General features: G+C 38.1%; 1 protein-coding gene across 1 annotated transcript in view; it reads left to right on the top strand.

Moving 5' to 3' along the window:
* Positions 1 to 19,761, top strand: part of myo3b (myosin IIIB) — a 199,079-nt gene that overhangs the window by 61,275 nt on the left and 118,043 nt on the right. The window contains exons 19-22 of the mRNA XM_067444780.1: positions 7,787 to 7,864; positions 11,014 to 11,219; positions 16,501 to 16,612; positions 17,673 to 17,835. Of these exons, the coding sequence (XP_067300881.1) occupies positions 7,787 to 7,864; positions 11,014 to 11,219; positions 16,501 to 16,612; positions 17,673 to 17,835 (559 nt within the window). The remainder of the gene's footprint in view (positions 1 to 7,786; positions 7,865 to 11,013; positions 11,220 to 16,500; positions 16,613 to 17,672; positions 17,836 to 19,761) is intronic.

The raw sequence follows: 19,761 nt of genomic DNA, 5'->3' as shown, positions 1-19,761 counted from the left end.
CGTTCTAAGTGTCGGCTTGCAAACGCCACTCCCGCCCTCTGGGCCGGATACATGCGTCTATTGTCTCCAGTTGTGTTCCCCGGGAAACCGGCTAACCCTGTTGAGCTCCTCCGTCACCCCTTCGGTGTCAGACGTTGCGGACCGTCTGACGCCAGGCCTGCACCCGTATGCTTGTGAAACGTGGCTGTAGGCTGGGTTCCATATGTAGCGGTTCCCTCACGGCAACCCCATATGTGTATTCTTCCACGGTACCAACTACCCTCCGGGGTAGCCCCGTGTCTTTCCCTTGACAGAGCTCGCTCTGTCGTCTCTGGGCGTGTTCTTTCCCCCCTTCAATTAGGCTGGAACCCCCCCAGAGACTGCCATATGTTGCACTACCCTGCCAGGTTAGTCCCTATGCGTATTCCACCACCTCTCCTTCCCTGAAGGACGTGGCCCCGCAGCGTACCTTCTCAGAGAAAGGTAGGCACGCTTTCCCAGCGTTATCCAATAGTCATTCTGAGTGGGTCTTGCAGAAACTGTACTCCCTGCTGTACTCCCTGCTTGGAGCTCTGACTTCCGTACCATACTAGACGGTGCAGTGTGCTCAAGCAGGACGCTGGAAGGGCCAGCATCCTGGCGTTTTCCATAGGGATCCCATTCGTCGGTTCAGTTCTGACGTACGTCGAACGTGACCGACTGAAAGGGAACGTCTCGGTTACGTATGTAACCCTCGTTCCCTGAAGGAGGGAACAGAGACGTACGTCCCATCGCCAGGTGCTGTGCTTCCGCTAGGAGTCCGGTCCTCTCGGCTCCTCAGCAGGAAAAGAGCTGATCTACCATTCCACTTCCTGTTTTATACCCACGCCGCGGGGCGAAGCGTGGAATGCGTGGATCGCATGCCAAATTTCATTGGCTCGTTTTTAAACGCTCGATGTAGGATTGGTCTCTAAAGTAAGATCCCATTCGTCGGTTCAGTTCTGACGTACGTCTCCGTTCCCTCCTTCAGGGAACGAGGGTTACATACGTAACCGAGACGTTTGTTTTTAATGATAAAGCAGTTATAATTTGTTTAGTTTCTTTATTAAATTAATTTAGAAAAATGTTTGGAGCATTTTTTGTTTGTTAAATTCAAGTTTTTGTTTTTCAAGTGCTGAGCAAGCGGCCCGCCTGCGGCAGACAGTGAGTTAACCACGTTTGGTCAATTTAGTCTCTCAAATCAACACTTGACTTGTCTTGCAATTCCCCTCATAAGATACAATATATATATATATATAAATAGATAATCAATAGATATAAAACACTTCAATTATATCACAATGTTTATGTTTACTATCACCACCAGTAAAAAGGGGTTTTGACTGGTTGAGGCGGGGGCTCTGCTTGCAACGGCCTATAACTACAAATAATTTTTTTTTAATATTATAAAAAACATGCAGTATGTCTTACCTTAAATGAATATAAATCTGATCTTAAATTCCCGCGCTATATGCACATTTAATGGAGTTCACGTCAACAAAAGCAACAGATATGAGCTGCATTATTCTCCTGGTCTTTTTGCAATCGGATCGATATCTGATTAGAGAAAACTAATGAAGTGAGCAGGTGTAAAAAGGCCATAGCCTTATAACTCTTGCAGCTGCGCTGAAGGAACGTGCTGCTGCTGGCGCAGACTCTGAACACAGCGCGAGCCCATCTTGACAGTCGCGTGGTCTCGTGTTGTTTCCACTAGCACATCATGCACATCTCATAGTTTCTTTTAATTAATTATTGCCTAAAATATAAAAAGGAGAAGCCTAAAATGAACGCGTCACCACCAGATCAGCACTGAAACCATATACTGGTAATATAAGTTACAGGTAAATACAGGACGATAATCGTACAACCTATTCGATATTCTATAAGTAAATCAACTAATCGAATATTGGAGAATAGTGACTCATCCCTAGTTTCAAAGTGAATTTTATATGACTTCCTGTCATGATTCAGACATTCAATTTCATATATTAATTCATCCACTTATATTTCATATACTTGTAATGTTACACTGCTGATTTATAATACTGCACTAGCTAGCTGACAAACTTTTTTTCTAGCAAGAGCACACATTAGCATCTTAAATGCTTAGCATTAAAATCTCCTTCAGGAAAGCCTTTATGACATTAGTTGTTTTAGTCCACAGCCTAAGCAAATGCTCCTCTCTTCTCCACAATGGTAACCCATAATAATTTAAATTGTTCTAATAATTCCAACATAATTGAATATTAAACTCTATTAAACACAATCAAATCTCCCCCTTTCTAATTTTGCTTAAAAATACATACAAAAACACTTTTACGTATAAAATAACATTTACGTACTCTTGATTTTGCCATATGCAAATCATGCTGGAAACTAACAAGCCCCGCCCAGTTTCAGTTAAAACAACACAAATCTTTCATGTAAGAAAACACAAACGGATTAAGGTTTGACTTCAATTTGACTTTTATTTAAGTGGATTGAACACAATCAAATTAAGTTTGGACAATGTATAGCAAATGTGTTGCTTTAACTCATTTTAACTAAGCAATTTGAACAAGCAGTATAAATCTTCTTTTTTTTTTTCAGTGTACCGAACGTTAACGAATGTAATCTTTAACAGTCGGCTTGTTTTAAGTGCAGAACACACTTCAATCCGAGTTCCCACATGAACATATTAAATATTCAGTCCATTTTGTCACAAAATTCAAACGATAATGCCGTTTTGAGTGATTGTGTCTTGATTAATTAATGTATGTTTAAATAAATCTGTCATGAAAAGGACAGCCACGGTGTATACATGATTATACTCCAGGGATTCTGTCATTAATGTTAATCTAAGATTAAAGGTGACAGAGAAAATAATAAGGATGCATCTATATTAAATATATTATTTATGCAGTTAAGAAAGGTGTTTGACAACTTTATTCAATTTCTGTATATGTCTGTCAGGAAGGCCACAGGTAAATATGACATTACTTATAATAGCTTTATGTAAGGACTGTTTTAAGTTCACTTTAAAGACTAATCAATTTTGAAATGTATATAGCTTTCAATTATACTGTGATGTTGAATGTCTGTCATTAATGTTTAAAATAAATATAAACACTTTTTTTTTTTCAATAAAAATAACAAATTCATAGAGACATCAGTAGCAGTATTAGCATCAGAGATTCTGGCTTTGATTTATAAAAATATGCCATTACAACAAATATATATATATATATATATTGTTGTCATTAATGTAGAATCAATGTAAATACAGTATTTATATATATATATATATATATATATATATATATATATATATATATATATATATATATATATATATATATATATATATATATATACTGTATTTACATTGATTCTACATTAATTTGGAGAGTAACTGTGAAATTATTACAATATTAAAAACTCTGATGTTTTGTGTGATTAATTCGTTATTTTTTTAAATGATTGACAGCACTAATTATAATATATAATATATACAGTTACAGGTCAGAATTATTGGCAGCCCTGGTAAATATGATCAAATATGGCTGTAAAAATAAATCTGCATTATTTATCCGATGTATCTTTTATTTTAAAAAGTCACAAAAATCAAACCTTTCATTGAAATAAAAGAACTGAAAGGGGGGGGGTAAATCACATTATGAAATAAATGCTTTTCTCCAAAACACTTTGTCCGTACTAATTGACACCCTTTTTTTATTTATTGATTTTTATTTTTTTAAACCTCATTTTGTCAAGATATCAGCTCTGAGTCCTCTCCTGATGAGTTTGGAGAACATCTGACCAGAGATCAGAGATCATTCCTCCACACTGAATCTCTCCAGATCCTTCAGATTCCCAGATCCATGTTGGTGCTTCTTCTCTTCAGTTCATCTCCTACAGGGTTCAGCTCAGGGGACTGGGATGGTCATGGCAGAAGCTTCATTTGAAGCTCAGTCACACATTTGTGTGTTGATTTTGATGTTTGTTTTGGATCACTGTCATATTCATATTCCCATTAAGCACAGCCAGATCTTAATTTAAACACTTTTGTCATTTAAAATAAATGAAATATTGTTGTGTGAGACATTAATCTTTTATTTTAACATCTCATCTTGAACTCAAACCAATTCCCTGTGCACTAAAATGTCTCAATGTGGACTTTGGTGAGCTTAATAGGTACGTTTACCCCTAACTTCAGAGATTTTTTTAACGTGTTTTGAAGAAAAACACATATTTCATAATGTGATTTTTCCCAGACCGTACAATATTTTACTTAAATGAAAGGTTTGATTTTTGTGCATTTTTTGAAGATCAAAAAAATAAACTATGTAGATTTATATTTACTGGCATCTTTGATCATATTTACCAGCGGTGCCAATACTTCTGACCACAACTTCAATTTATCATATGGGCCTATTTTATTATGATTTATATTATTATATTATAATGATTCCAAGTAAAAAATAATCCATTAGGCTTGCAATATAAGTGAAAATGAAACAAAATAAAACAGAATTAAATGGGTAATCACAATGAATTTTATTGCAGGTAATCATCAGCAAAAAAAATTGAATATTTTTTTGAATTGGTCTATGGTGAAGTTTACATTTCTTTAGATCTAGCGCAGATTGAGGACTTCATAAAGCTGCTTCATGCAGTAATGTGTCCAAACTACAGTCCTGGGTTACTGTTCCCATGAAGGATGATAATTATTCCTCCCTTTTCCTCTGTTCTGCGGGTAAGATTAAAACAGTCCTGTAGACTACCTGCTGTATCAGAGAAATATAATTAGACACCAGTGCACAGAACCCAATTAATTGGTTCCGGTTAATATTGCAGGTACTTTTAAACTGCTTCAGTCACAGATGAGACGCTTTACAAAGCCCTGCATGTAAGCAGAAGTGGGACAGATGTCTTATTAAAACACTGGGTTAGTTCGATTGTCTTTCAGTCAGGGTTCATGTCCAACCCTTCAGTTTCTTATAAAGATCACACACACCTGCCTCCACACACTCAGATGAAATAGAATATTAAGACACACTTTGCTGGTATAGAACTGCTCTAAATTATGTATCGCCTTGATAAATTCATGAGGTCTGTTGTAGAGATGGCTGTTATACACATCATATCTTGTCCTTGTTAGGCACATTTGGAAGCTTGGAGTTCGTTATGAAAGCACGTCTCTGCCGTATTAAACCACTCACGCTCAGGGATCTTTACTAGGATCATGACGTGTTAAAGTTTTGTGTCTTTACATAAATATGAATTGATCATTCTTATCTTCTGTATAAATAGTACTGTAGGCTTATGGAAATGTGTTGTTTATTCATGACACACACACACACACACACACACACACACACACACACACACACACACACACACACACACACACACACACACCTATTCACTGTCTTACAAACACGTTTATATTTTTGTAATAATATAACCTCATTTTACCAGCATGATAATTTGGTGACAATTCACATTGAGGTCACATTCATTAACAATAGTAATACTTGCATTAGCTAACAATGAACATTATATTTTCTTTTTTACAGCATTTGTTATTCTTTGTTAATATTAGTTAACTAAGTCTGTTAACTAAGATTAACCAATGCTGTAGAAGTATTGTTCATTGTTTGTTTGTTTACTAGTGGACCTTTTATGGACTTTTATTTTGTATGTTCTTGTTTCCTGTTGTTTTTCATTTGTTCAAGTCTCTAGTCTGTTTTTGTGGTAACTAGGGATGGGAATTTTTGTCAAATTCTCATTTCGATCATCGATAGGTCTCAAAAACGAGTACTCTGGTAACTGTGGGCGGGGCTTGTGCGCCGGGGCGTCTCCGTCATGGAGATATGAAACTATTTTAAGACTCTTAAGAAAATTAATGTTGAGACAAACATGAGATGTCTATGCAAATATGAACATATGACTATAAAAAAATAACTGCTAGATTAAAATAACCCAGTCAATAATATCGGGGATTGTATTTGAGCTGAAACCATGAATACACCGCCCTGCAGAGCTTTGCTAGCGGATTAATAAACTCCAAACGCATCCTATATGAGATTAATCAGATATGCCTATTACAGTTTACATCTGCCCAAAAGGACACAAATGCGCACGTGAACTTGGCCATGTTAGTGTTTTGCAGGCTATGGTTTGAAAGGGAAACTCATTTTGAATGTGCTCTTCCCTTAGCAAGTCAGGTCAACTTTATTTATATAGCGCTTTTACAATGACGATTGTGTCAAAGCAGCTTCACAGTGTTAAACAGGACAATATTGCAACAAAATGTGATTTGGCCGTACAGTCGTTCTGGAGAAAACAGTGATGTTATCAGATTATTTTAATTTATCATAGAGCGACAATGTTGGCAGATCAGTAATTTAGTTTATACAATTAATTAAGACCTAATTAATTAAATTTATTTGTATATTTAGTTGAATAACTTGGATCATAATTTTAGTGTCCCCAACTGAGCAAGCCAAGCCAAAGGCGACAGTGGCAAGGAACCAAAACTCCACCAGGGCATGATGGAGAAAAATAAACCTTGGGAGAAACCAGACTCAGTCGGGGTGCCAGTTCTCCTCTGGCCTATTAACACACCGTGTATGATTATTATTCTGGCCACCTTACAGGTCAGAAATCATGTTAGATCGGAATATTCAAAATTTCTGGGTATCACGCAAGAGACGGTTTATTGAGGATGACGCGTAGATTACACAAAAATATGAATATTTGAAGGATCGGAGTCATCACGCCGGAGACAGGTTTATTGAGGACAGCGCGTTGATAACAATGCTAATACACGGGCACGAAACCACAGATCATTTACAACACTATTACATCGTGTTCTCATTATAATGCTGTATGACAGATTGGAGCTGCACATCTTGCACTGTATTTCATGATCAGTACAGTGCTTCCAGGCATCAGCGCTTCAGTTTAACTTTATTTCGCTGTCTGGAAGACGCGCTGTCTAATGCTAACCAATCAGACCTTGGTTACCGCCCAAGATGCCAAAATAAACCCATCCGAAAAATAGACAAATATATTATTTAAAGTCAGGGCGATCATCGTTTTCATGATCGATCGTCGCGGTCATGTTCGAGTACTCGACCACTGTTGCCCATCCCTATTGGTAACTGGTTATGCTGTACACCTGTTTTTAGTTTAGTTTCTTGTTATCTCCGGTGTATTTAACTCCTGAGTTTGGTGTAGTTCATCGCAATCTCACGACCAATTTGTACATATTTTATGAGGTGGCTAATTTGTGCGAATTTCGTCTAAACCCCAGTGATGAGTAGGTTTAGGGGTGGGGTTTGAGGTAGGTTATTCTTACGAATTCATATGGATTTGGCAACTCGTACAATTTAGCGAAAATTGTACAAGTGAGGTTGTACGAATTAGCCACCTTGTAAAATATGGATGAATTACCTTGAGATCAGGTTGTTAAGTTCTATGTCCAGTCTTATTTTTGTGCTCATGCCAAAGCTTTGCTGTTTGTCTACTCATGCAACTCCTGAAATTGGGATTATCTTCTTTGTTTTGGTTTATAAATGATATACGATACATATGGCTACCCTTAGATCCATCTCTCCATCTCCACATCCTTTGCCTGCCCAGACTTTACAGAAACCTTACTGTAATTGCACAGTGTTACAGATAATTCTTCCTAGTGCTAAAGTGGATGCAGTTGTATGTGCCCAGTTCTGTGTACTTGTATATATATGTGATGTGTGCTTGCAGGCTAAGCTACAGTAAGTGTGTTTATGTGTGTGTTTAGGTGGACACCATGGAAATGATGCGTCACCCTGAGGAAACCACTAACATGAGGAGACAGACAGTGGCGTCTTATTTCAGGGTGAATCCTCTGCACATCACGTTATCAGTTTTGTATTTTATTGTTTTGTTCTGTCACTGCTGTGAGAAAGCAGATTATCAGCATTGGTGATAAATGTGTCCGCTTGGCTAATTAACTATTCCACAGTATATATATATATATATATATATATATATATATATATATATATATATATATATATATATATATATATATATATATATATATACTGGCGCCTGTATATTTTACAATGTATAACCATATAAGGCCCTGGCATCAGATCACAAGTAGACGAGGGAGTCACATTCCCGTTTACACCTGGTGTTTTAATCCGTCTCTTTGTCCACTTTTAACCAGTTCTGTCTTGATTTCTTTGAGAGGAGGGCCTATGGGCGGGAAAATGTATGGGCTTTTTCATATCTTTTGATCTAATGGACAAAATAAGCTCAAGCAATTTACATATGAATGTTGGAACAACATGCGGTTTCTGCTCTGACAGCCGCAAGACCAGCCGAGAGCTGTGAGTGTGTGTTAGAAATCAGGAATGGTGAGAGAACATTGTGCTCGGTACGTTTTAAATCATCAAACCAAACATCGGTCTTCAGGCGACAAAGTTTAAATCTCGTCTGGCTAGCGCTCTTCCCATAATGTTCATGTGTTATAGGTTTTATACCCCGTTTACACCTGTATTAAACGTCATCACTTGTGATCCGAATGATCACAACGATGTATACAGGCAGGGCCTAGTGATAATAATAATAATAATAATAATTTGTTACATTTATATAGCATTTCTAGGCACTTAAAGCGCTTTACATAGAAGGGGGAATCTATATAATAATATTATATTATATTATATAATAGAATAGAATATTAATATACTGTACCAATCTACTTGATACCAATTTCATTAAAATGTACTGATGATAGCGACCGTAATAGTAGATGTGGCACAATAGAAAGCCGCACGATGGATCAGAATGCACTGTTAGTGACCTGCCCATTAAACATGACCAATACTGACTTCAACATTTTCTCACATTATCACAGTTTATTCGCTATAGTTTAGATTACAGTCAACCAATCAGCTGTCAGCTGTTTAATTTAAGTACACAATTAGATAATACCAATTTAGGTCAACCAATGACCAAGCAATGCTTCATTTTGTTCAGTCTGCGGTGTCAAAGGTCACCTTAGCAATTAAAGAAAAAACACTTAAGCAGAACATGCTCAGGTCAAAGTGTCGGAATAATTCTGGTCTCAAATGTTTTATCAATTTTACTGGTAGTCACTGTATGAATATTTTTTTGGTTATAACATGTCACTGTAAATTTATTTTGGTAAATATTACCAAGTATATCCTCTATTACATAAATTAACTATAGTGACCTGCACACACTACTGAAATGTGATATCTGGAGTAATTTTTGGTTTCAAACACCATCTGAGTAACACTCCTGACACCAAAATAATGCAATAAACATTAAAGGTGAACTATGTAGTATTTTTGCAGTAAAATATCCAAAAACCACTAGGCCAGTGTTATATATTTTGTTCAGTTGAGTACCTATAATATCCCAGAAGTTTCCAATTATTTGCAAATTGTGAGAAAATTGCTATTTTAACTGAGGGCAGGGACGTTTCAGCATTGCATTTGAGGGAGTCGCCTGTCAATCGCGTCATATCTGCGCTACCCTCGGTTTCGGGATTTATTTGGCAGGAGCGCTTTACTCTTAGCAGTGTGAACAAGTGAACGCACGGAGTAACGTCATAACATCGTTTTGAACACACTTAAATGTATCTAATATGATAAACAGAGCTCCATTACCTCAAAATCATAACCGGAAGAGCTGATCAGTGCAGGCGACCGGCGACTGTCTCCCGTCCCTTCATAATAAAAGTCCCGGTATTCGCGAGGCGGGTATTTGTTTAACAATCGCTCCAGCAGCTGTGCTCAGGTCCATAACACTCGGTCCTGCTCTGCTTTAGACTACAGTAACGTTAATAACCGCATGCATGAACGTGATTTCTGCCCGAGTCCTATTTTCCACCGGCTGTGATGAGAAGACCACATCTCCCAAGATGCTGCGCTCACACTTTGCGTCATCAAACTACGATTTGTTTTGAATAGGCGCCCTCCAGTGGACGGAAAGCTCCATAGTGCACCTTTAACCAAATTATTTAAAATGTAACAAAAAACACCTTAATGTACATTGCTGATGACAAAATAAGAAACAAAACTTATTGAAATAAAATATTATCATGTGATGTGTCACGCTGGGACTTCATAGATTTAAAACATAAATGTTAAGTGTATTTTACAGGAAAATTACATATAATGATTACATATAAAGACAAACGGAATTAGCAAAATGTCAAATTTGCAATTTTCCATAAAATCACTGGCTGTGAAGTTAAGCTGCAGTTTTACATTTATTTGATCAATTATTGAGATTTGAGTGGGTCCTCTTTCACAAGGAAATAAAAAAAACAGTAGTATAACACATCTTACAATTATGCATCAAACTGCTTAAAACACTTTAAAAAGTGTAAAGAAGGGTGTTTTTTTTCATTCACTGTGTCTTATCACATGCAAAGTATTTCCACTTTAAAAGGTATTATGGCCATGGACGTGTGTGTGGGTGGGTGGTCCTGGTTAACCAAAACATTTAAAAACATTTTGGGTCCCCATGAGGAAAACAGCTTATAAATCATACTAAATTATGTTTTTTGAAAATGTAAATATGCAGAAAGGTTTGTGTGATGGGTCGGTTTAGGGGTAGGGCTAGTATAAGGGGAGAGAATACACAGTTTGTACAGTATAAAATCATTACGACTATGGAGAGTCCCCACAAAGATAGTGAACCAGACGCGTGTGTGTGTGCGTGTGTGTGTGTGTGTGTGTGTGTGTGTGTGTGTGTGTGTGTGTGTGTGTGTGTGTGTGTGTGTGTGTGTGTGTGTGTGTGTGTGTGTGTGTGTGTGTGTGTGTGTGTGTGTGTGTGTGTGTGTGTGTGTGTGTGTGTGTGTGTGTGTGTGTGTTTAGGGGAAGTGTAAGGGGAGAGAATATACAGTTTGGACAGTATAAAAATCATTATGTCTATGGAAAGTCCCCATTAATCATGAAAGCCTAACACGTGTGAGTGTGTGTGTGTACGCATCTTCTTTTTCAGTACTCACTCATGGACCTTCTGTCTAAGATGGTGGTTGGCACTCCTCATTTCGTCCGCTGTATTAAACCCAATGACGACCGCCAGGCTCTGCGATTCAATAAGGATCGTGTTATGGTTCAGCTGCAGTACACCGGCATCTTAGAGACTGTCAACATCCGCCGGCAGGGTTATTCTCACCGGATACTCATCGAGGAGTTTGTTAACAGGTAGAAAACATCCACACAATAACATAACGCTCGCAGAATGAGTGTTGTGCCTGTCCCACGGGGCCTGAGAAACAACGAAGATCACACAAAACAAGCTGCTAATGAGAGCGGGAGGAGAGAGATTAGGAAAGACACAGCATGACTGACAATTCACAGGGAGAATACTGCTGAGTTACATTTTTGATGCACTTCATAAGCTGCTGTTACAAGATCTTGTATTTTATGCTTCATTTAATTAGTGATGCTTGCTGGTATTGCTCATATTTAAGGTTAGGGATCTAAATAAACTCATGCCCCCTCTTTCACAGACCAGGCTTAAGGCGAGACACTACAGGTGAATAGGGATTTTTTTCTTTATTACAAGATATCACTATACAACTTTTTCAGTTTATTACTGGCATAAACATAAGAAAAAAATATATTACAAGTTTTGTATAAAAAAATGTTTTATGCAAATGAGCCCATGTATACTTAAATATACCATCATTTGCATATATTTCCAAAAGAAAAATCTGGAAATTGGAAAGGACCAGGCTCAAAATTCTTGATTCTATTTGTTGACATATTAGATGAGAGGGCTTTAACAGAGGGGATTCTGGATATCTTATTTTGTGCTTTAGCTAATTATAGAATACTGACAATAGCCTTGAAAATCCATTTTTGCCGCATTTTTTGGAGTACAAAGACCTATAACTCAAGATAGGAATTAAATATCAACAAATCCCTCTGGAATTAAATATCAACAAATATCTAACTCTGAGTGTGAGAAAAAACTAATTTTGAGAAAACGGCCTTTAAAGTTTTGTATTGTATAATTGCATACATTTTCCCTGACCTAAAAACAAAATCTATATATATTCACTTCGTTTATATCAACAGTGTATAACATTTAAAACACAAGTAAATGAATCAATCAATATATTATCAATAGCAAAAACCTTATGCTGAAGAGAACTACCTTAAAGGGTTAGTTCACCCAAAAATGAAAATTATTTCATTAATTACTCACCCTCATGTCGTTGGACATCTGTAACACCTTCGTTCATCTTCAGAACACAAATGAAGATATTTTTGTTGAAAGCTGATGGCTGAGAAAGGCTTCAGAAAGGCCTCCATTGGCATTCAGTGCGTTCCCACTCACAAGACCCATAAAGGCACTAAAGACGACATTACAATGTCCATCTCACTACAGTGGCTGTACAATCATTTACAATGCGACGAAATTAGTTATTGTGCGCACAAAAATCTAAATAATGACATAATCCACCAAATTATTGACGTGAACTCGACGCATGCGCGAGAATATGACGCAGCTCTGCCGTTCGAATCATAGCGAATACATGACCCGGAAGAGGAGGAGCGCCGCTATCGCGTGAGTTCCAGGTGAGGTCACGTCCCAATATCCTGGCAGATAAAGTCATTATTTTGATTTTTTTTGCGCACAAAAACTGTTCTCGCCGCTTGGTACAATTGTACAGCCACTGTAGTGAGATGGACTTTGTAACGAAGTCTTTAGTGCCTTTTATGGTTCTTGTGAGTGGGTCAGTGGGAATGTACTGAATCCCAATGGAGGCCTTTTTGAAGCCTTTCTCAGCCATCAGCTTTCAACAAAAATATCTTCATTTGTGTTCTGAAGATGAACGAAGGTGTTAAAGGTGTCCAACGACATGAGGGGGAGTAATTAATGAAATCATTTTCATTTTTGGGTGAACTAACCCTTTAACAAACACACATCACAGCATTCACAAAAACAGCAAAATACTGTCCCTGTTTGCTGTATGTCCATATATAACTGTTTGAATCTAATTCTGACAGGGTTTGACTTCTTCTTTATTCCTACTTAAGTTATTGACGCACTAAAGTCTTATTAATCACAGATGCCGCCTCTCATATGCATGCGATTCAGTTCTCTTTCATTGCTTATTGTCAAACACACACGTTTATGTCAAATTGCACATAATGTGGAGTATTCCCATCAGCAGTCTATGTCCTACAGTACGTGAAAATAAACAGTTGGGTGCAAATCAGATAAGTAACAGTACGTTAGATCTGTGCATTTGTTCTTAAAGGGACAGCAGCCTAATAAACCGTGCCATCCATTTCATTAATGTTTAAAAATCTAAAAAAGAAATCAGAAAAATCACTCACTGCATTTGACTGAATCACTTTGTATCTTTATTATGAATCAATTTATATTTTATTCATACAGTGAAGACTATACAGTGTTTTAGTTTTAAATTTGATTTACATTTCTGTAGTATTTCTTAAGACATGGTAAATAAAACGAGGCTATTGTACCTGAAAACAACTTAGTTTATTTAATTTGTATAATATTGCTATTGTATTTGTCCCATTGTTTATTTATTTTCATTTTATTTACCAGTTTTATTTTTCTTAAAAAGATCTTAAAGGTGCACTATGCAACTTTCCGTCCACTGGAGGGCGCCTATTCAAAACAAATTCGTAGTTTGATGACGCCAGGTTTGAGCGCAGCATCTTGGGAGATGTGTTCTTCACTTCACAGCCGGTGGAAAATAGGACTCTGGCAGAAATCACGCTCATGCATGCGGTTATTAACGTTACTGTAGTAAAGCAGAGCAGGACCGAGTGTTATGGAGCTGAGCACGGCCGCTGGAGCGATTGTTAAACAAATACCCGCCTCGCAAATACCGGGACTTTTATTATATTAGATACATTTAAGTGTGTTTAAAACGATGTTATGACTTTACTCCATGCGTTCACTTGTTCACACTGCTAAGAGTAAAGCGCTCCTGCCAAATAAAAGCCAAAACTGAGGGTAACGCAGATATGACGCGATTGACAGGCGACTCAGTCAAACGCTATGCTGAAACGTCCCGGTCCTTAGTAAAAATAGCAATTTTCTCACAATTTACAAATAGTTGGAAACATTTGGGATATTGTAAGTACTCAACTGAAAAAATTTATAACACCGGCCTAGTGGTTTTTGGATATTTTACTGCAAAAATACTACATAGTGCACCTTTAATTTGTGTTCCAAAAATGAACACAAGTCTAATGGGTTTGGAGTGAATGATGACAGAATTTCCATTTTTGGATGAACCCTTAAACCCTGAATAGTAATCTTTGGCATGTAATTTATGTGTGCTGTTAAGTGAATGGATTTATGATTTTCCCCTGGAGGACAATAAAATCCCATAGACTTATATTGAAGGAAAAACTCTGGAGTTCGTATAATATTATAGGCTTGGGATTCTGACTTGGGTCAAAAAGAAACCACCCAGAACACCTTTCCTGCTCCATTTTACAGAGGTTATGTTAATAACGGTGGTCATAATGATTTTGTTATTCTGCAAAGAAGAAGAAAGAAATATTCTGACTCCCAAGTCCGAGCTTCATCAGTTATGCAGTCAAAATGACATTATTCCGGGCGTTCCTGTTGGACTACAGGAATGTTATTAGATTTAATTAGCTGGAGCTCTTGGGCTTCATGAAAAGAAGGAAGAAAGAAAGACAGACAGACAGATAGACAGTTAGAGAGATCAAAGCTTAGAGACTGCTCCATGAGCGCATATTGAACATACCCACCTCCTCTAGTGCGCCCTAAAGCTCCTGGGAAACTAACATCACAGGTTTATTATCTATATATTTTGATAGTGCTGAAAGAAGACCATAATCTCATCAATAATAGGTCATTAAGCCTTTGAGAATACAAGTGATGCTAAATTAGACTCTGGTTGAGTAATTAGTGCTGAAATGGTACTTTGAAGGGGAGGAGTGAATCCGCAGAAAGTTTCTCAGCGCCAAGGAAATTCATGGTCCACATTTACTTTTCCGAGGCTTAGGGAATCGCACTTCATTTTCCATAAACTTTTCGCTTTCTCGCGTTTTCTTTCAACCCATCCATCTTTTTCTCTCGTGGGCCGTGAGATGGTGGACATGTAGGTCATCTCTTTTACATAAACATCCCAGACAATTTCTCCACACTCAGAGGAGCCGCTCAATACAAGACTCTCTCTGGGTTTTTTTTTTCTTTTTTCCTGTCGTCCTTTTGATCACAGAAGTGTCCTGATTATCCGTATTTCCCCCAGACTCCCCCGACCAGTTTGCATGAAAAAGAAATACTCTGTGACCGTTCTGTTTGCATGTCCTTAGTCTGACAACGTCTAGAGCTCTTCCTGTCTGAACCACACTGACACACCGGCTCTGTAAAAATATCAGCGCCTATATGGAGAAATGGCTCTTTTTGGAAAACCTTCTCTGATGTCATGAAGTATCAAGAGCATAATTGTGGAAGACCATGATTCAAGTGGAATCAAAGGCAGTGTTCTTTCTTAAACACAAAGGCTGATCTTCCTCTTCAGAGAGAGTAAATGCTCAGGATCAACCGCAAGCTTCAGATGTTTGGACTCATTTATGAGATTCATGGCAGTTTATTCATAGGCAGGTATATTCAGAAGTATAACTGAAGCCCCCAGACAATAACAACAAAGCAACAAAGGCCCCACGTTTATCAGAAAATCAGGTGACGCTTTACATTTCTGTCCTGACCGTCGAAGGTTTTTGTAGCAGAAAGATGCTATCATAGAGAGATCTAGAAAGATAGTCTCACGTACTCTTTTATCTTGTTCTGTGTAACACAGTCTTAAAGGCGAGGTGTGTATTTCTCTAGTGGAACGGGATTGCAAAAATAATGTGGCTAGTTTAGTATGAAATGCTTAATTTCATGAATGGTGTCAAGTTAACATTAAAATATAACTAAAGTATTAAGTTAAATATGGAATATTATAGGGATAATGTATGTTTGTAGGCCAAAACAGAAAAAAGATAACATTTTAGCCCTTCCTGTTACATCGTCCAGAAGTCGATGTGAGTTTTTTTATACTACAAAAAATACAAACCCTATTCCAAAAAAGTTTGTACTGTACAAATTGTGAATAAAATTTGAAATGCAATAATTTACAAATCACATAAACTCATATGCTGCACATTTTGGTAAATGTAGTTGTAATGAACGTTGGGGGAAATGTTACATACTGTGTACAGCGCACATACTTCAGAAATAGGAATAGTATGATAGCATGATATTCTGAACATAGCCATTCTTTCCAAACTTACTTATACTTACTTCCACATTAAACTGGTATAGAAGAAAGCATCAAAAAACAACTTATATACAAATACAACCCCATACAACTTATAATATGATCAGTCAAGTTGAATGAAAAAACCTCTAAGTTTGTTTAACGCTGTGCATTTCTGACTGGTGTATTTTGATTCTGGTCTTTTTGTTTTCTTGTAGGTATTACTATCTGGCCTTTCGTGCCCATCAGATGCCAAAAGGCAGTAAAGAGAACGCCTCCATTATACTGCAGAAAGCCAAACTGGAATACTGGGTCCTGGGCAAGACCAAGGTAGAGTTATCATTATATGTTTTTCTCTTTTCTCTTTTTCTCTCTGTCCATCAGTGGTCTAAGTACTTAAACTAAGTAAATATTATAATTATTAAAAGAAGAGATGAGCCTATTTAAGCCGCAGTGGCACTGGTCCCAGTCCAGGGGCCAATCCTGATTAGTGGTGTGGTTGTAGATCTGTTTAGTGAGGGTGTATAGGGTTTGGTCAATGGTTTGTTAGTTTCTTGTGACTCAGGGAGAGAGAGAGAGGCTTTGGGATTTAAAAGTTACTACACTGAGAAAAAATTGGTGTAGAAACCATTTTCACTCAGAAATTGTACGAGTAATTACAAAGAATTGGCAAGTAATACAATTAATCAAACATGATTAAACACCTTTTTTTTTTTACAATGTATGACTGGTCAGCGCCTAACAGCTGTTTGAATGTCTGACAGAATATACCTAGAGCTGTGAATCAGCCAGGAAGAGCTCTAGACATTGTCCAACTAACTAAACAATATGGACACACTTTCTGTCTCAGAGAATATTAAGTGGAATGGCTACTATAGATATATATGTAATATATTATTAATTTACCTTTAATAACAGAAAAGGTCACACCCTAGATTAGAGTCCAATTCTTGCTATTAAATAACTATTAACTGTGACTTTTGCCTCAAGAAACTTCTAACAACGACCTTAGTTAAGTTAGTAAGGTAGTTGATAAGTTTAGGTGTTGGGTAGGATTAAGTAATGTAGAATATGGTCATTCAGAATAAGGCATTAATTTGCACTTAATAAGTACTAATAAACAGCTAATATCTAGTAATGTGCATGCTAATAACCAACTACCCTAAACTAAAAGGTTACTGAAAACAATTCTAGCTTTATCTTTTAGTGCATTAACTGTCAAACCAATGCTTCCGGGCCATAGTTTCTTTCCTCACGTTCTTGTGTCCTGTTTCATCCTGAACCCATTGATTGTGATTGTTTAATGTTCCAGACAGACTCATGAGTGCTCACTGTGAGGCATGAGCATGCTTCCCTGCATCTGCATAGATGTGTGTACGTGTCATTGCAGGTGTTTCTGAAGTACTATCACGTGGAGCAGCTCAATCTGATGTTGCGGGAAGTGATCGCTCGAGTGGTGTTGATGCAGGCCTACACCAAGGGCTGGCTGGGAGCTCGGCGGTACCGCAGAGAGAGAGCGAAACGAAACAATGGGGCGATTATCATTCAGTCAGGTTCTTGTGATTCAAACTCATTACTGAAGAACTCTTCTGATAACAGATGTATGTGGGGGGGGACATACACTACCTTTTAAAAGTTTGGGTCTGGTGCAATATTTGAATGTTATTTAAAGACGTTTTAAAGAATGATAACACAGAAGACTCTGGAGGCACAGCGGGATCCATGTGTAGAATATTTATTGGACAAATAAAAGGACAGGGTCAAAAGATATGCAAGTTCAATTCAGCAAGACACTCCAACCAGGCAAAGAAGTCCAAACGAAAGTCGAAAGAGTAAACACAAGTGAAGCAAGGTCATACATGAAAAACACATCAGTGGAAACAAACGCTAAGTAATGCACTAGAAAGATAGAAGACTTTTCAATGTAAAGGGGGAAGTACAGGTTTATAAATACAGTGGGGATACAGGTGGGACAGAGGTTCAGAATTAGTGAAATGGTTCCTTCATGCGGCGAGTCATCCCCCTTAAAACCCAAGTGGAGACTTGAGTCTTACATTGACAACTGCAAGGTCTGGGCCGTGTACAGTCCGGATGACAACTGTGTTATTCTGTGATCAAGTCTGTGTCCAGGATGTCATCCCATGCTACCCATGAGCACTCCTCCAGTTCGGATCCCTCCCAGTCCACTAGGTAAAAAATGCGCTGGCCCTTCCGCCGAGAATCCTGGAGGGTTGGAAAACTGTAAGCGGTCTGGCCAATCACTTCAAGGGGAGGTGACGGCCTAGTGTCCTCTGTGGGGCTCAGGTCAGAGCCTTCCACCGATTTTAGCAGAGAAACATGGAAATTGGGAGAGATTGAAAGTTAGAAGGAAGCAAGAGTTTGTATGTTACAGGGTTAATATGACTGATGATTTTGAAATGGTCGACATACCTGGGACTGAGTTTCTTGCACAGGAGCCGGAGGTCATAGGTAGACAGCCAAACCCGCTGCCCTGGGCGAGGCGTGGGGGCCTTTTATTAACAGACGGCTCGTTGCAGATGTGCGGGGCAGCATCCCAGACCTGATTGCCCCAATCCATCCAATGATCCACAGAGGGAAGATCCTCAGACTCTCCAGACCATGGAAAGAGGGGAGGGTGGAATCATAATTCACACTAAAAAGTTGCACATACTATGCCAATGGTAAGAAATGACTCCAATCATGCTGGTTTTGGCTACAATATGTCCATAGGAACTGGTCAGTTCCACCTGCCCGTTGGACTGTGGCTGATACCTGGAGATGAGGCTAATGTTGATGTTAAGGAGTTCACAGAAAGCGTCCCATGCTTGAGAAATGAAGTGGGATCCTCAATGAGAGACAATAGGGACTTTAAGCAACAGCCACTGATGGAACGGCAACGGCGTGCTGACGTTCTATTGCGCATGCGCGACTTTAACTGCTACTTCGTGACGTTCTACTGTAACCGTCTACTACGGGAGAACAGCTGATTTGCCGTAGTCATTAATACGTGACAGATTAGATAAGTAAATATAGTTATGTGGCATTTTAATTGTATCTGTTTATAATTTAATGCCAAAAGCAACCATTTCCTTGCTTTTTAAATTACATGTTTCTTTATATTTGGTCAAATTATGTTAAATGAACCATTACGCCGTCTCTTTATTGTTGCTTAGTGATTTTTGCGTTCTTTGGCTACGGCAGTTAAAAGTTTATTTCCGGTCGCTGTTGCCGTTCCATCAGTGGCTGTTGCTTAAAGTCCCTAATGTCTTCAGGTAGGACAACAAATGGGACACTTAGTGGAAGAGAGTTTTGAGAGTTTCATTTCCACACCTGTTTCCATGGCTGAAGGTAGTTTGGGGACCGATGAGGTGACAAGCTTTAGAGAACTGGCAGATGCTTACTAGTATGGTGTAGTTACCTTTAGGGGAAAGGGAGATCAGTGAAGGAAGTCAACACCTAGGGGAGACCATGGCCGGTGA

This window comes from Pseudorasbora parva, chromosome 5, assembly GCF_024679245.1.
Source record: "Pseudorasbora parva isolate DD20220531a chromosome 5, ASM2467924v1, whole genome shotgun sequence".
In the NCBI taxonomy this organism is placed as follows: domain Eukaryota; kingdom Metazoa; phylum Chordata; class Actinopteri; order Cypriniformes; family Gobionidae; genus Pseudorasbora; species Pseudorasbora parva.
Note: the sequence above shows the minus strand (reverse complement) of the source record. Positions and strands in the feature narration are given on the sequence as shown.